Source organism: Gavialis gangeticus, unplaced genomic scaffold, assembly GCF_001723915.1.
Source record: "Gavialis gangeticus isolate Ggan-Ray unplaced genomic scaffold, GavGan_comp1, whole genome shotgun sequence".
Lineage (NCBI taxonomy): Eukaryota > Metazoa > Chordata > Crocodylia > Gavialidae > Gavialis > Gavialis gangeticus.
In genome coordinates, this window is record NW_017729034.1 from 70,515,456 (window position 1) to 70,532,568 (window position 17,113).

General features: G+C 44.0%; 1 protein-coding gene across 4 annotated transcripts in view; it reads left to right on the plus strand.

Annotated features, from left to right (window-relative positions):
• The window catches only part of PLG (plasminogen), a 63,540-nt gene extending 50,633 nt beyond the window's left edge, over positions 1–12,907 (plus strand). For all 4 annotated transcript variants that reach the window (XM_019527496.1, XM_019527497.1, XM_019527498.1 and 1 more), the window contains 6 exons: positions 1,807–1,927; positions 3,858–3,932; positions 7,573–7,713; positions 8,489–8,595; positions 10,348–10,493; positions 12,462–12,907. In XM_019527496.1, the coding sequence (XP_019383041.1) occupies positions 1,807–1,927; positions 3,858–3,932; positions 7,573–7,713; positions 8,489–8,595; positions 10,348–10,493; positions 12,462–12,623 (752 nt within the window). In that variant the 3' untranslated portion in view covers positions 12,624–12,907. The remainder of the gene's footprint in view (positions 1–1,806; positions 1,928–3,857; positions 3,933–7,572; positions 7,714–8,488; positions 8,596–10,347; positions 10,494–12,461) is intronic.
• The last annotated feature ends 4,206 nt before the right edge of the window (positions 12,908–17,113 follow it).

Sequence of the window (17,113 nt, forward strand, 5' to 3'; positions counted from 1 at the left end):
CAGGCAGGACATGATGGGTTTGAAGTGTACCTCTGTTGCCAGCTGAAATGCGCTGTTTTTTCAACTTTTCAAAACTAATTCTAGTTTGAAACATTTCAAATATTATATCTCCCTTTACCCTTAGTGTTCTTTGATTTCTTAATGTCTACAATTAGCCATCTGTGTAAGGTACACATTATCGGCTCCCTACCACTTAGTGGTGAGATGTTGTAATGACATCTACTGCAGTAATTGCCCTTAAGCCCCCTCTACATGTCACAGGCATTGCACAATTACCTGGAGACCAGCCACGCCTTCAAAGAAGCTATCACGTGATTAAAAAACTCCAGCCAGCTATAAGGTTACCTCCAAAATGAATACTAACTTTAAAGCTGTTTGCTATGGAGTTTTAATTTACATGTGTGCAGGGTCCCAGGGCAGGGGTTAATCATGCCTAGCATAAAACTCCCAGGCGCTAGGGATCCTGGCAGCTGTGATCCCCAGGGCCCAGGGGTTTCCCACTCAGGAACCCCCCTGGATCCTGTAGATCATAGCTCCTGTGATCTCTAGGGCTTGGGGGTGTGGGAAATCAGCAGGGCCAGAGGATCACAGTAATCCTCCCACCCCAGGGGTTCCCACACCTACAGCAATCCCCCCTGCCACAGGGGTTTTCTGCACCTTCAGGGTGAGGAGATCACTACACCCCTGATCCTCCAGCCCCAGGGGTGTGTGGGGTGTATGGGGGGGAGCCCCTCAACTGGGGTGCATGAAGCTCCCAGCTGTGGGAGTTTGCCAGTGCAGGGGGAGCCCAGGCATGGCAGGAGGCATGGCAATAAGGCATGGCAGCATAGACGACTCTTAGGGGGTGCACAGGGGTGCACATGCCCTCTTGACAGGGCCAGTACCCCCCCAATGGCCGACGCCAACACCATTGGCAGAGCCAATGCCCCAAACAGGGCTGCCACCGCCACCATTGGCAGCTTCTGCGGGTGCTCACCAGCCCTGTCCTTGCTCCTAACACTGCTGGTGGCTTCTGTGGGTGCTCACTAGCCCTACCCCTGCCGCTGCTGAAGGCTTCTGTGGGTGCTCGCCAGTCCCGTTCCTGCTGCTGCTGCCATTGGCGGCTTCTGCAAGTGTCCCCTGAGATTCAGGAGGCACCAGCTGCCCATGGCAGGAGGCATGACTGTGTGAATTGTGCATTAGATACCATTGTGCCTTTACCTGCATGTATAAAGGGGGCCTTAGAAAGGTGGTCAACTCCTCAGTCTGAGTCTTGGTGTAATTTATATCAATGTACAAGACTGATATAAATTTCACTATTGGAAACCGTTCATGTGTCCAGGACAATGACTGAATTTTATTTGCAGGAAGCTACAGATTGGTTTTGTTACTTTGAAAGCCACTGTTACCTTTTATGGCTGAATCTTCAGGGGGTGCAAAAACCTTACTGTATTGAGCAATTTTGGGGAACGTGTTTTCTCACTCTCTTTTTTCCCTTCTTTCTTACTCATTGTAGTTTAATGCATATTGTATTTCCTGATTACTGACATCTAAATGCTATATTTCTCCGAGAACTTTTTCTAGGTAAATTAATGTGCTGTTATATGGAAAGCAATATATTACTTACATACATTCTTATGGGTTTCAGGTAAGAGTGACCTAATAATGTCTATGCAATCTTTGGTGTGTATTCACTAGCATAAACAGTGGAGGTCTAGAAAACTTGTAAAGTAGTCATCTTCTCTCCCACCTTTGTCTGATATATTGTGAATGCTGCTAAAGAACTGCTTAAATATTCTTCAGACTGATTTCTTTTTCATTCTGCAGCTCCTCCTCAATACGAGTGTGGAAAAGCCAAAATGAAACCAAAGCTGTGTCCTCAAAGGATTGTGGGTGGGTGTGTTTCACATCCACACTCTTGGCCCTGGCAAATCAGTCTCAGGACAAGGTATAACTACTCTCCACTGCATTATAACTTTATAAAGCAGCTCACTGCCAGGGGGCCCTTAGCAACATCTTTAAAGACAGGGCATCACTCTTTGTGTTACAATGTACAGCTAAGAGCTGTGGAGAGTGGTCTTAAACCCAACCCCCAAATTTCCCAGTGCTAAACCTCTATAATAAAATCTGTGAAAGAAAAAATGCTGTATAACTTCATGTTGCTGTTAAGAAGATTGTGCTGAGAAAATGAATGTAATTTAGTCAATCAAAACCTCTCCTGTTTTGTGCTAAATACTTAGAGGACAGATTAGATCCACTAGCCTAAAATGTGTTAGGGAAAAAGAGATGTTGGTTTCCTGAAGTGCGAGAATGAGATTCAGGATTGGAACCAGCAATTTGAAATGTGTACATATGGGCTGTCATCCTTTCTAGTGCAATATCCAATCCCGTTCTTCTCCAACTGGCAAAACTTCTGCTGAAATCAGAGCTGTATTAAAGCCCAAAATAGATGCACTGCTGTACTTAATTTTTTCACTAAAAGAGCAAATGTGAGTAAATATAGAAATCTAAAAGTAAGAAACAAAGGCCTAGGGAAAATGCCCCCCAAATTCTCCCGTCACCATAAGAAATATTACCTCCAAGGAAAAAAGAACATGCTATGGTCCAAGCCACCTACTCTCACTTACGCAAGCTTGCAACCTTTTCCCATTACATCACAAATGAAATGGTTAAGAAATGGGACAGTTTCCATCTGAATGCAGACTTCTCTTTTGTAATTGGGACAACTTTGCAATATTTCAGATGGATAGTAAATAGACCTGTGCGAAATTTCACCAGCTGTTTCTATTCAACATTTTTTCAACTCATTTCAAGCTCAAAACAGTGAAATTGAATCGAAACAAAGGGCTTAAAAACAGCCTTGAAACAAAACGAGGCTAGCCGACACATTTCAAAAGTTTCAAAACTTATTGTTTTTTGAAGTAGCCAGCAGCCAGGTGGTGGAAGACAAGGGAGAACCAGGGCTGTGCTCCCAGCAGCTCCACAGCCTCACATGGCTCAGCCAGGAGTTCAGCCCTGGCTCTCCCCATCTCCCATGGTCCGGCTGTGGGAAGCCAATCACAGTGCAAGGGAAGAGAACTGAGCCTGGGCTCAGTTCCCCTCCCTAGCTCTGTGATGGGGCTGGGGAAGGGAACTGAGCCCAATCACTCAGTTCCCCTCCCCAGCCCTACGATTGGGCTGGGGAAAGGAATTCAGCCCAGCTGGGCTGAGTTTCCATCCCCTGCCCAATCATAGTGCTGCGGGGATGGGAACCAAGCCCAGCTGGACTGAGTTCATTTCCCCAACCCAATTGTAGCACTGGGGAGGAGAACTGAGTGATTGGGCTCTGTTCCCTTCCGCAGCTCCCCAATCCCAGGTGGCAGCATCCAGCTACCCTCCCTCATCTGGCAGGCAGATTGGGCCCGCAGCCCTGGTAGGAATGGCACAGCCCCCGAGCTCTCCCGGGGTTGGGCTCCAATCTGCCTGCCGGATGAGAGGGGCTGTTTTGAGCTTCCCCATTATAGCAAATGGGTGAAATGTTGAAACAGTGTTGAAACAGCATCACTGTTTCAATGAAGCAAAATGGAATAGAGGTTTCGAATCTTAATGAAATTCTAAATAAAACACTGTTCTGTCAAAACCTCGAAACTCAAGTTGAAATGGAACAGTGCTATTTCGCACAGCCCTAAAACACCTCTCTGTTTCTTTCATAATCTGAGACTACAGAAAGTATAAGATTTCTCATTTCATTTGTGGAATGAAGCTTGTGAAAGCTAAAAATAATTCCAAATAAGAAGGGCTGATAGTTTTTTAGAAGCCTGCATTGTACCTTGCAGTGGTGATGGAGAAATGATCTATATGACATACAACAAAACTCATGTCTCTTCTTTTTCTTCCAGTTTTGAACAACATTTTTGTGGTGGCACTCTGATAGCTCCACAGTGGGTTCTTACTGCTGCTCACTGCTTAGAAAGGTAAGCCTCCATCATAATCGGCAGCAGTTGCTTCCTACAGCTTTGTAGAAATATTAAAGGACAAACAATGTGGGTTTTTTTCTGGAAAGATGTTTCTTTGCCCTGCCTGGACCATCTTGTGCTGTACCTCCAAGATGGTGGTTAACTGATCTGTTTGGTCTTTTCATCTTCATCATAGTTCCTTCAAATTAGAGCAGGCTTTTTGAGGGAAAAATGGGTAAAAGTGACAACCTTTGCTAAATAATGTATCCATTAAAAAGCAAAACTCCATGCACAACACAGTAGCTAGTGGCCAGATCACACGGTTTTGCTGGTCATAAGAATCACAGCTTCCAGTTTTATCAATGCAATCAAGCTATCATTTAGATTAGTGGTTCTCAAATATTTTAGATTACAGGCAGCCCTTGTTAGACTTGAGCACCCCTTGGAGTATGACAACTCTTAGTTTTCACTCATTTTTTGAATACAAAAATAATAGAGCAAAGAACTCAGAAAGACCATGGCAGGTTAGAATGTTTTTAATGTTGTAGATTCCTATTTGAAATGCCTAGATTTATCTTCTGAATCTTGTTTGCATACCTCATGGTGCCATATCACCCTGGTTGAGAATCACTGATGTAGATAGTATTTATGTACCAAAGATCCTGATGGAGATCTGCAAAGGCACTCTGCCCCACTCTGGGCCCCACCTGAGCTGTTCCCTGCCAGGTTGTTGCTCTGCTCTGTGTGCCTGCTCATTGCCCCTTATCTCCATCTGCCACAGCCATTTCGTCCCCCGCTCCACACTCCAGCATCACATGGTTCCCAGCTGCAGAGCTGGGACCTCAGGAACAGCTGGGACATGGTGCCAGAGTGGCCTGGGGAAGAGGAGGGGATGAGTAAGTGGCAGGAGAAGGGCACCAGTGACAGACAGGGGGCAAGTGGCAGCAAGTGGGAGCACGAGTCCCACACCAGTGCCCCGCTGTCAGGAGTGGCAGAAGCACAGAGCCCAGGCTTGCAGGAGTGCTGGCAGGGGCTCTGCCTGCCACAGGGGGAGGAGGGCTGGCTGTAGGCAAACCGTCACCCTCCACACAAGCCACAACCCTCCCCAGCCACTCTACTTCCTCACACTCACAGCCCCCCACAAAACCCATACCCACCCACACCCCGCACATCCACACCCCACAAATCCCCCACACACACCCCACATACTCACAGACCTATAACCACACTTCCACCCACAGCCTCCCACAATATACAAAGGAAGACTTCATTTTAAGCTATTATACTATCACTTCTATGTATACTACACAAACACATGTAAATCAGGATAAAAATATTTTTTGAAATGAAATTAAAGAATGTTGTAGTACATGTTTGATATTTGGAATATAATTTGGTATTTTTCTGGTTAAGAGATGGCAAAACTCCTTGCTGAAAAGAGTAATTCTGGAGGGCAAGGGGAGGGACTTCTGGAGGCAAAGGTCAGGGGTTAGGGGGTGCCACTTCCAGTCCCAAGATGGCGACCAGGGGGTGGGGCACCTGTCAAGGGGCGCAGCTACCCATGCGGCCCTCTATGGCTGCCAAAACTTGGTAGGCAGCCCTCCACCTGAAATAATTGCCCACCCCTGCTCTAATCCAACCCTCTCCGTTAGACAAGATCATCCCTGTCTAAACCCACCCCATGCTTATCTAACCTACATTTAAAATGTCCATTGATGGAGATTTCATAACCTTTATGGATAATCTGTTCCTATGCTTAATCGCTCTCACAGTTAGAACCTGCTTCCTAATATCCAGCCTAAATCTCTTTAGTTGCAAATTAAACCCATTTTATTGTCCCTTTACCAATGGACATAGGGAAGCATGGATCACTATCCTTTATGTAAAAATCTCTTATTTGTATTTGAAGACTTTTATAAAATCCCTTTCAGTCCTCTTCATATTAAATAATCTCCCTTCTTCCATCTTTTTCTGATATGTCATGTTTCCTAGACCTCTGATCACTTTCATAGCTCTTATCTGCACTCTCTCTGGGTTGTCCACAACTCTTTTAAGGTGTGGTGACCAAAACTGAAGCCTCAGAAGTCCTGAATAGAAGAATCATTTCCCATTACTTGCATGTGAGACTCTTATAAATACATTCTAGCATGAGGACTGTGGGGTAGGGGGAGTTGTAACAAAATGATCTTGTTTCTCATATTCAGCTTGCGCTCCATTATAATTCCCCAGACCCTTTGCCACAGTACTGCAGCCAAACCAATCAATTCCCATTTTATGATTGTACATTTTATTGCTCCTTCCTAAATGTAGTACTTTGAATTTCACTTAGTGAAGTTCATTTATTTTAGACAATTTTTCAGTTTATCAAAGTTATTTTAAATTCCAGTCCTCTAGGGCAAACCTTACCTAGCCCTGCTGATTTGAAAACACCAGTTTAACTAAATGATATCTAATTTGTTCTCCACCTACTCTCGACAGAGTAGGGGCTTCAGTCCTTGATATTAATTGTACTCTTCATCTGACAACCAGCCTTTTTGTGAGGACTGAAGTAAAAAAAAAAGTATTGAACAGTATGCTCCTCCACATTGTCTATTTTTAGATTTCCCCTCCCCATTCAGTAAGGGACCTACACTTTTTTGGATTTCCTCTTATTTCTAATGTATTTATAAACTCTTTTTCATGATGAGCTTGACAAATTTCCTGCTAGCTGTAGCTCTGTTTAAGGGGTGTCAGACATAGAGAGCATGGGCCAGATACTGGCATGTGGGCTGGGTCTCAGAGTAGAACCACAGGCCATGCATGGTGCATGCCGGATTGGCCCTGCACACAGAACCCAGGATCCTGCCACACATCACTTCCCCCATAGCTGCTCCAGGACTCTTGCTGCATGTAGTGCCTGCTCTGGCCAATCCAGGTTCCATGCTGTACATGGTGCCTGGTCCAGGACCCATGCTGAATGTGGTGCAGATCCTGGACCAGGCAGAATGGATGTCACATGCAGTGTGGGCCCTGGAATGAACACCACAAGAGCTGGATCCAGCATGCCTGAGGGCCTGATCCAGCCCAGGGGCTGGATCTGCACTAGTCATCCAGCCTTTGGAGCCAGATGAATTTGGCCAACTACTCCAATTACTTTGTCTATCCCCCACCATAGCAGCTGCTGCAAAAATAGTTTGTGTCAACAAACTTATACCCTTTTCCTGACCTCCTGGTTGTTGTGCCCTTCCCACCTTATTCTTTATTTCAAGGCTTCCTAAATAGCTCTAGTATCTGACTCTGCTGCTGCTCCTATCTTGGAGCAGAAGACTGAGACCATGACAATTCTTGTGGCTTTCATTGTTCCCTGGTAGAAGTCTCAACGACTCTGTGGAATTGCTTTCATTTCCCTGGCTGCTGCTTGGGAAAGTTCTGAGGAATAATAGAGATGTTGGAGATCCCTGTTTACAGATTCAGCAAGAAAGCACTGCATCCGTTTGGCAACAGATGACAATTAGAGCAAAACATCCAAAAAAAAATTCAAGCTTACTTTTTGTAGAAGACAGCAGGCTAATCTAACTCTCATCCATCGATGATTCTCTAGAAAAAGCTGTAGAGTCAAATGGGGTGAAAGCCCTGCATATGTACATGTAACTTCACCCTATGTGATTATTTCTCACAGGTCCCGAAGGCCTGCTTCATACAAAGTCTTCCTTGGACTTCACCATGAAGTGAAGAGAGATCCATCTCTGCAAACCCGAGATGTTGAAAAGTTATTCAAGGGGCCAGGCACAGCAGACATTGCCTTGCTGAAGTTGAGCAGGTATCATTTCAGCCAAAGCTTTCCTCCTAAACCCTTTTGCATTGGAGTCATGAATGTATTCATCTGGATGTAGATTTTACAAATGGCAGATGGTGTAGAAGTGACTGTATGCTAATATATATGTTAGGCTAGACCAGTGGTTCTCAACCTTTTTGGACTTGAGACACCTCTTATTTGGACACCAGGCATCTCTCAAGGCAGCCTTCCATAAATTTGTGAATTGAGTGGCGTGCAGTTCTAAAAACTAATTTATCTATTACAGTGTTTGCCTCTTTGCAGAGGCTGGACAGTGGGGTGGGGGATCAGCTAGGCAGGGACCAACCTGAGCTTGCACTTATCTGCTTATTGCATCAAAACCTTGCAACACCCTTCAAAGGATTTGGTAGCACCTTGGAAAGCCACAGCATCCTGGTTGAGAATCACTAGGAAAACCCTGCTCTTGCCTTCTGGGATGTGGAAGGTCCCAGCAACAAAAGCCATTTGATCCTGTTACCTAGTTTGAGAGAGGGAGAGGACAGGCTTAGGAAGACTAAAAAGGAAGTGCCTGTCTGCAGCCCCTGTTGCAGCTCCAGTGAGGTGCTGGTGGGAGGGAGCAGAACACCAACAGAGTTGGAAAATCATGTGCTTTGTGCCTCTTTCTACCTTGAGGAAGGAGGGAGTTAGTTTCTACAGTGTTGGCCATGGCCCACCAAGCACCACATCCCTACAGAAGCCAGACCATAGCATCAGAGACAGAAATGTTATAAGTTTTACCTCTTGTTTTTGTTTATTTCAGTCCTGCATTGATCAATGACTACGTAATCCCAGCTTGCTTGCCGAAAGCAGATTCAGTAATAGGAGGCAGAATCGAATGCTATGTAACTGGTTGGGGAGAAACCCAAGGTGAGGCACACTCTCTCACTGCTCTTCATAGGATTTGTACAATCTGCATCTGAAATGCCTAACCATCTTGCATGGGGGAGACGACACAAATTAATGCACTTTTCATAAATCAACTATTGCAGGGCAATGCAGTTCATTTCATTTTGCTTCACCTCATGCAAACCCACATTGATTGGTTAAAACAAGTACAAATAAAAGGGGAATCAGATCTAAAAATCAACTGCCCTTGCCCAGTCTATTCGCTTTTCTGTTCCCCTAAAGTAGGTGTTGAAGCAAACTGGAGGGATACTTTTCTAGTCTTGTCCTCATTTTCTCTCACAAGCAATCTAATCTAGAAGTCTGCACTCAGTTAAAACCTCAACCTCCCTTTCAAACCTTTCCCATTTCCCTGTTTGATACAATCTTCTATCCTGTGCCCTCAGTTCTACCCCAATGCCATTCTCTAGATTCCCACTGTGGTCTGAACACATTTTCCCCTATGTGAAGAATGGCCTTTCCATTCCAGGTTGCCAGAATATCCCTCCTCTTAGAAACCCCTCTCTTCTCCCACTTCCACCATTCTTTTCTGATCCATTTTTTACAGTTTGGCCACAAGATGACAGCATCCCCCCATGTTTGATTCATTTAATGCACTTGTTCCATTATGGCATCACTTTAGAATTTTACCATGGGGAAGGCAATTTTAGGAAGGGAAGAGAAAACTCTACTGTGTCAGTTAATAAAATCAGAATTAGAGATGGATACCAAAGACCAAGATCTGATCACCTGACATTTCGGAAAAGTCTGGCCATGGATCCAGACTCTATATAGAGCTGCACGCTTGCTGTACAATGCACTGAACGTAAAGGCTGGATTGAAACTATTCCTCACACCCAAACTTTGGGAAAGTTCGGATGTGATACTTGGTTGGACTAGATGAGCTCTTGAGGTCCCCCTTCCAGCCTTACTTCTCTATAATAGTAATATAATAATGTGGATCCAAACTTCAGGGTTTAATCTAAATTCAGAAATCTCTTCAGATTACAAACTCATCACTATATTTTTCTTCCCTGGAATTATCATACAAAATGTTTTGTCACTCTGCTCCTGATAGTAGTGCCACAAGTGAAGCCAGAAGAGTGCCTCAAAAGTGTCTAAACCCACTTGGCTGGGATGTTAGGAGTTGGAGGGGGGAGGGAATCTTACATTTCAAAAAAGAGCGGTTCGTTGCTCCAGCTTTGAGCCAGAAGGATTTAAGGATTTGGGGGTTTTGTAGATCATTCAGCCGGAGAGAAGAATGTTCAAAATGTTATACCCCACTATCAGAATGGCTTCCAAGTTCTCTGAACTTCGCAGATTTTCCAAAGATGAGGTTTGATGTAGTTTAAAAGACTTTTAAACAAATCCCAGCTAATTTGTTGTCCTGAATCAAATGTCCTGCCGCTTCATCCTAATGAAAACGTGCACATAGAAAATACTCTCTCAGTACTAAGTATTTAACAACTACTTGTCATTAATTTATTTTAAAGCACCTTGAAAGAGAGAGTAATCATTACTATCTCCATTGTAGAGACGGGGAAACTCAAACATAACGATGTGGAATGACTTTGCAAAAACTCCTGCTAACTTAATGGGCTTTGGATCAGGGCTACAGCGAACCAGGACTCACTCCTTCTCAGGCCAGCTCCCTACCCACTGGACCACACTGCTCATGCTGATAAGGCATTGGTTTATCAATACAGTTTATAATTCTTTGGCTCTTTATCTGCAAAGGTACTGGTGGAGACGGCAAACTAAAAGAAACTGGCTTCCCTGTGATTGAGAATAAAATATGCAATCGCCCCGAATTTCTGCACAATAGAGTTAAAAACACTGAGCTCTGTGCTGGGAATATTGATGGTGGTACTGATAGCTGCCAGGTAAGAAAAGACTGGAAATATCAAAACTGCTTTTAAGCATACACAAGGCAAATGACAATATGTTCTATGTAATTCAGGGACTCAGAATTAACCTTAGAAAACTATGTCTCAGTCCTCCCACCTTGAAACATAAACGCTGAACATTTATTTAGGGTTTAGTCAGAGACATACTTAGCAAAGTTCATTTCCTGGGTTGAACCATGCAGAGGGAGGGGTACCAAATGCCAGAGAACAGGGGCCAGGAGAGGAAGTCAGTTTTACTTGCCCCCAGGCTCAAAGTCCTCTGCTGCTACTGGCGTACAGTGGTCTGCCTGACCTTAGTTGTTGCTGTGGCTGTTGCTACAGCAGTGGCACAGACTTCCTGCACCTAGCTATTGCTGCTCTATAGTTGCTACAGCATCATAGACACGTCAGGAGGCCATCATTCTGGCACCCAGGCTCGTTTCCCATTTGCCTACCTCATTATGCTACTGGGTCTAGTCCTTCCTTGCTCCCTCATCCATTAATGAAAACTAGAGGACATACTTCATAGGGTAGATCTGCACTCTATGGGCTGCTTCACCCTGCTTCTTGACGGTCTATGTTGTGTGTAATGACACTGTTTCTGGTATCTGACCTGGCTCTTTAAAGTTTGCTTGGGTCCGTCTACACTACACTACATTGCTGTCTCCATTGCAATAGCCAACTTGTCCATTCTCCCAGGTAGCCGACTGCTGTGAAAATCATATCATTGGCCTGGTGTAAAATGTGCTCCTGCATTTGAGTAGATTTCCCTTTTGTTGTAGGGAAACTGGTGGTGTTGATGGGCATTCACATGTCTATGAAGGGTTTTTTTACCCAGCGGATTAAGGCCTAAAGTATTTCCAGTTTCCCACTTCCTTTAACATGTGCAAAGACTTTAAAAATCTCCTTGGCCTACTTATATGATAGGAACATTTCTCAGTAAAAAGCTGAAGACTGTCTTGGAGAGAACTCTTAAGGCAAATACCAATGCTCCAAGGAAACACCCACTACTATCCACAGCAATAATACTTCCTGCCAGGGCAGAAATTACAGTGATGCCTCCCAGTGGACATATGCAATCACACACCCTCAGCACTTGAGTTTTAGGAAACAGTATTAATATTTATATTAGGCTTATCTTGTACCTGGTGGGACAGCAGGTCAGAAACAGGTAATTTCTAGAATTTGACCAGAATCTCACATTTGTCCTTTCTTCCCAGCTACTTGTAGGAAACACTTCTTTTTTTTTTAATCCAGCTGGGTTACTGAGAAGCAAGCTGCTAAAGTTCCTTCCCATTCCCTGAGCTTGGCTCAGGAAATCATGGCTCAATAGCCCGTTCTTAAAACATAAGTATTGAAAACCTGAATAGGGCCTTCTCCTCCTTTCCCTTCTCTTCCCTTGGTAAAAGCAGAGAAATAGATCATTCATTGGGTACGCCTACATTGGAGATCTCAGTGCAATGTAGAGATACGTGAGTTAGCTATAAATGAGCTAGCTCAGGTACTGGAAGCATTTTCCACTAGCTCTCACTTTGTGTGTCTTACTGTAGAAGAGGAATCCAGGACAGAAAGGGAGGCAGAGGAGTCATACATGGCTCACTGGCCTATGTAATAGCAGCAACAGTACTTCCCACTTCTGAAATCAAAGTTTCAGTGGGTTAAGGTAGAAAAATTGCAGAGATGTCCTGAAAGGGAAGGGGCAGAGGGTTGCTAGAGGAAGAAAAAATAGGGCTAATGATTAATGGCTTTTAACTGCCCCTTGCATAATCCTCTGATTCTACAAATAAGATTGACTAAATTAACCAACAGGCATGGATAGTATAGCTCCTCCCAGGTTAGCGTTCAGATGTTTTCCTCATGAGCAGTTGGCCTTACATGACTGGGGAGTTGTGTCCCCTTCCTTTATGTTACTGCTTGCATATTTTTGACCACAGGTAATTAATTACCCTTTTCTTCTCTTTGCAGGGAGACAGTGGGGGACCTTTAGTTTGCCGTGAACAAGATAAATTCATCCAACACGGAGTCACCTCTTGGGGTCTTGGTTGTGCCCAGCCCAGAAAACCTGGTGTTTATGTCCGAGTTTCTAGTTATATTCCTTGGATTGAGCATACAATTGCTAACAACTGAACACTGGGTATTCAATTTCCTGGAGAGCAATGCACACACTAGAGAAATGCGATTCTAAATACAGCATTAACCTAAAATAATCAATTGTAAATTACTGTAAATTTGTAAGCTACTTTAAATTAACAGTCATTGTTAAGAAACCAAATGGATTGTCTGTTAGCCTCTTTCAATATGTTTTGTATTCTGCGTTGAAAATATCCAGTTCTCTTGCGTAATTGGATACAAACATTTCAATCCTTGACATACAGCTCTTGTGAATAAAATAAATTGTCCTCAAAAGTTTACTTTCCTGATCTTTTTTGTTTCGTCAACATATTAACAGAACAGCTATATCACTGCTGATGACTGCAGTTCAACCTTTCCCTTCCTAGCCTCTAACAAGGCATTATTTGCACTTGAGTGGTCTAAAGAAACAGTCTGCCATCAGTGGATTTTGACCCGCAAGTGGTTCCTTAAGGCAACAGTACAATGGCTCTAACATACCTCCCACTTTGACAGGTGTGTCAGAAATTATGGAGACTTCTCAGCCAATTTCTTGGAACCTGGAGGCTGTGCTGCCTACCAGAGACAAAAGAAGGCAGTAAAGGACCCCTGAAATTTTTTTTCACCTTCACAAACAGCCAGAGGAAGGCAAGAAAAAGGAGAATAGAGTTTATTCTGTCCCATCCACTATCTTTGAGATGGAAAATGAAGAAAATCTTTCCCATGGGGATGATGAAGGGAAAGAGATCCTCCTAGCATCAAGGTGATAAGTGGGTGAAGACACTGCTTGTATTTTGAATATTTTTTGTGCATGACAGGCTACTTCAGGCATTGTTTTCTTTTGGGGTTAAAATAGGGGTAGACAAAAGAAACGGATTCATTATGTACATTCACAATTTTTATTGTTACGGATACTCAGGCCTCAGCACATACGAACACTGCATCAGGAATATCATCTTAAAGTTAGCCTATAGTAGAGACAGAAGTAGTAAATGAAGCAGGTCTTTACAGCAGTGAACAGCATACGACAATGCATTCTAGAGCATAAGATTGTCATTACCAGTTATGTTTCATTACATAAACCAGAGATGCATATTTCTTTCTGATAGGAAAGTATTTACATTGGTATGTAGGGTGACTATATTTCCTGAGTGTAAAAATTCCCTATCCCACTCTTTGGCACTTTCAATTTCCATGTCAGTTGAGCTTGACAGAGAGCAGAAGGAGGAGCAGAGGGATGTTGCATGTAAAACAGTCCTATTTTTGCTGGGACAGCCCCAGTTTAAACAAGTCCTGGGTGCTGAAAATGGGTGAAAAGCATTCATTTGACCAAATTGATAGATCCTGGGGACAGCAGTTAAAACCGGACCATCCCAATGAAAACAGGACAAATAGCACCCAATCTTTATGTGATAGAAGCTAAATGCTCTGCCTTCAGATACAGATCATATTAATGGTTCTACAAGCAACAGAGAAAAGGAAAAGAAGAAAAATAATATTCAGTACTTTCCAGTCAGAGAGACTGGTACCTATTTTAGGACAGTCTGTTGTTTTCTATACCATGTAATAATAAACTGTCAAACCACTAAATGTTTCAGAATGACTTTCTGTTCCCAGATTGCTATTTTTGGTGTCACGTTAAACTTGTAGCCTCGTTCTTCAATGGCCATCCTGTCCCCAGCCCAGAGCAGGGTGGCTGGACCCGACGATCTCACAAGGTCCCTTCCAGCCCTAAACTTCTGGGGATCTGGTGTTCAGAGAATTCTCTGCTTCACAGATCTTGTCATAAGGAGGACTGTTTCTTCAAAAGTGCATGCAGGACCACCCTTAAGAAAACTAACAGGCCTACAAATGTCCTTATACCCAGGAATTCATCTTCTCATATCACTGGACATACTGGCCTTCCATACTCACCATACTGGCCTTCCAACTACTGCACTCTGTTTGATTCTGCTCCTCTCTTTCAGCCATTACATAAAAGTGGTGTCATCTCACTCCTCTCCTATGAGTTTTAGCCAGGAAACCTTATTTCATAACATTAAAGTGGTTTTGAGCCAGAAAACTGCTTATCGAGTGTGATGTTCACAAAAACAATATTTGCAACCTTTATCTCTTCACAGAGTCCATGTAGCCATATAAGAACAACGTGACTTCTGGCCTGCTAAATCCCTATGACAAAATCCTTACTAGCTATGTTTATGTCATTCTCAAGAAGAATGCAGTTCCTTAGTTTCCATACATCATGTGAATGGCAGTTAAGAAAGTCACTCTTTGCCTTTTAACTGAATAAAACCTACTATAAAGTCACTCGAAGAGGGTGCAACCCCATGATACTGAAACCTGAATCTTAAAGTCAGGGGCTGATTCAGGCGGGTGTGGTGATGCCACATTTTCCTTCCACTGCATAGCGCAGTGAGCTCTCCCCTGCCAAAGCTGGGAGCTCTCTCCTGCCACCATCCCAGCCACTCACCATACCTGGACCCTCTGGAAATAGGTGTAGGAAGGGAGGGAGGGACCCATCTGCCACTATTCCTCATTGACTCAGATATTGGGCGAGTCCCAGGGCAGCTGCTGTAGCTAGGAGCTGTAGAAAGTGGCTGCACGGGGTGCCAAGCTTGGTCAGGTTCCCCCTTCCTGCACCTGCTCCCGGCCCACAGACCTTGTTTTTGGGCCTGGGGCCTCTAGCTCTGCTTTACCCCCAATCCTTCACATGGTGGAGCTGCATCACCTTTCCTAACTGCTGCAACCCCCTTTTTAAATTCCTGGATCCACCTATGTCTTAAGTGCTCTATATGTATGGGGCCTCTGAACACCCTTGGGTCCTGAGCACCCTTGCTGCTTCCTGGCCTCAGGAGGTCATGACATGCCTCAAGACAGTTCTGGCCCGGGCCCTGAATGAGTTCAATGAATCATTACCTAAGCATGACCCAAAAGGGAGGTCATAAGGTTGATTATGCTGTGTCCTCATTTACTCCTCCTGCTAGTTCAGAGAAGATAAAAAAGGGTTGGGACAAATAATTATTTTACTCCTCCTATTGGATTACTCTCTGGTACATTGATATACATGTTCTCCTTTTCCCCTCCTTATAAAAAAGCTCTATAAATATTTCTAGTAATAGAATTGATAGAGATTTATAGCAAACACTGCAAATCTATAGAATTTAACAGAGGAAGGTATCTTTTTTTGTGGACTTTTTAACATGAACCAAACAATTTTACAGAGAATAACATCCTTCTTACAGAATTTTCCATATGGCTCAGTATATAAGAGATAAAAGCAGATGTGACTTTACAACTATATAGTCATTTTTACATGTAGCATACTGTTGTATATGCATATACACCTTGTTTCCCACTAGAGATGTCCTCATACCAGAACTCCGTGTATCCTCCAACAATTTAATCCCTCCCTCCTATTAAGATATTAGTGCAATAAATACAAAGACAATATAATACAAATAAAATGAAACTTGCTAATTAAACTCACCAAAGACATTTTGGTGTTGCTCATCTGTCACAGATGACTCTATAGCACACTATAGCTAATATTTCATAGATTTCATAGATTTCATAGACATTAGGGCTGGAAGGGACCTCGGAAGATCATTGAGTCCAGCCCCCTGACCGAGGGGCAGGAAGTCAGCTGGGGTCATAGGATCCCAGCAAGATAAGCATCCAATTTGCTCTTGAAGGTGTTCAATGCAGGTGCTTGAACCACCTCCGATGGCAGGCTGTTCCAGACCTTGGGGGCTCGGACAGTAAAGAAATTCTTCCTTATGTCCAGCCTGAAACGGTCTTGTAGTAGTTTATGACCGTTCCACCTCGTCATCCCTTGGGACGCTCTGGTGAACAAATGTTCCCCCAGATACTGGTGGTCACCCCTGATAAACTTATAGTTGGCCATCAGATCACCCCTGAGCCTGCACTTTTCCAGGCTAAAGAGCCCCATGGCTCTCAGCCTGTCGTCATAAGGTCTGTTTTCCTGACCACTGATCATGCGCATGGCTCTTCTCTGGACTCTCTCAAGCTTCTCCACATCCTTTTTGAATTGTGGAGCCCAAAACTGGACAAAGTACTCCAGCTGCAGCCTCACCAAGGCCAAGTACAAGGGGAGAATGACGTCCCGGGATTTGCTTGAGAAGCATCTATGGATGCAAGTCAGCATTTTGGTCGCTTTACTAGCTGAGGCATCACACTGAAGGCTCATGTTCATCTTGTGGTCAGTGAGGACCCCCAAGTCTCTTTCTTCCATAGTGCTAGCCAGCATAGCACTGCTGAGCCTATAAGGATGCTGCAGGTTTTTTCTTCCCAAGATGGAGAACCTTGCATTTTTCAGTGTTAAACACCATCAGGTTCTCATCCGCCCATTTGCTGAGCCTGTCCAGGTCAGCCTGGATCACCCGCTTGTCTTCTGGCGTGGATGCTTTGCCCCAAAGTTTGGTGTCATTGGCGAACTTGACCAGTCCACTCCTGACTCCAATGTCCACATCATTAATGAAGATGTTGAA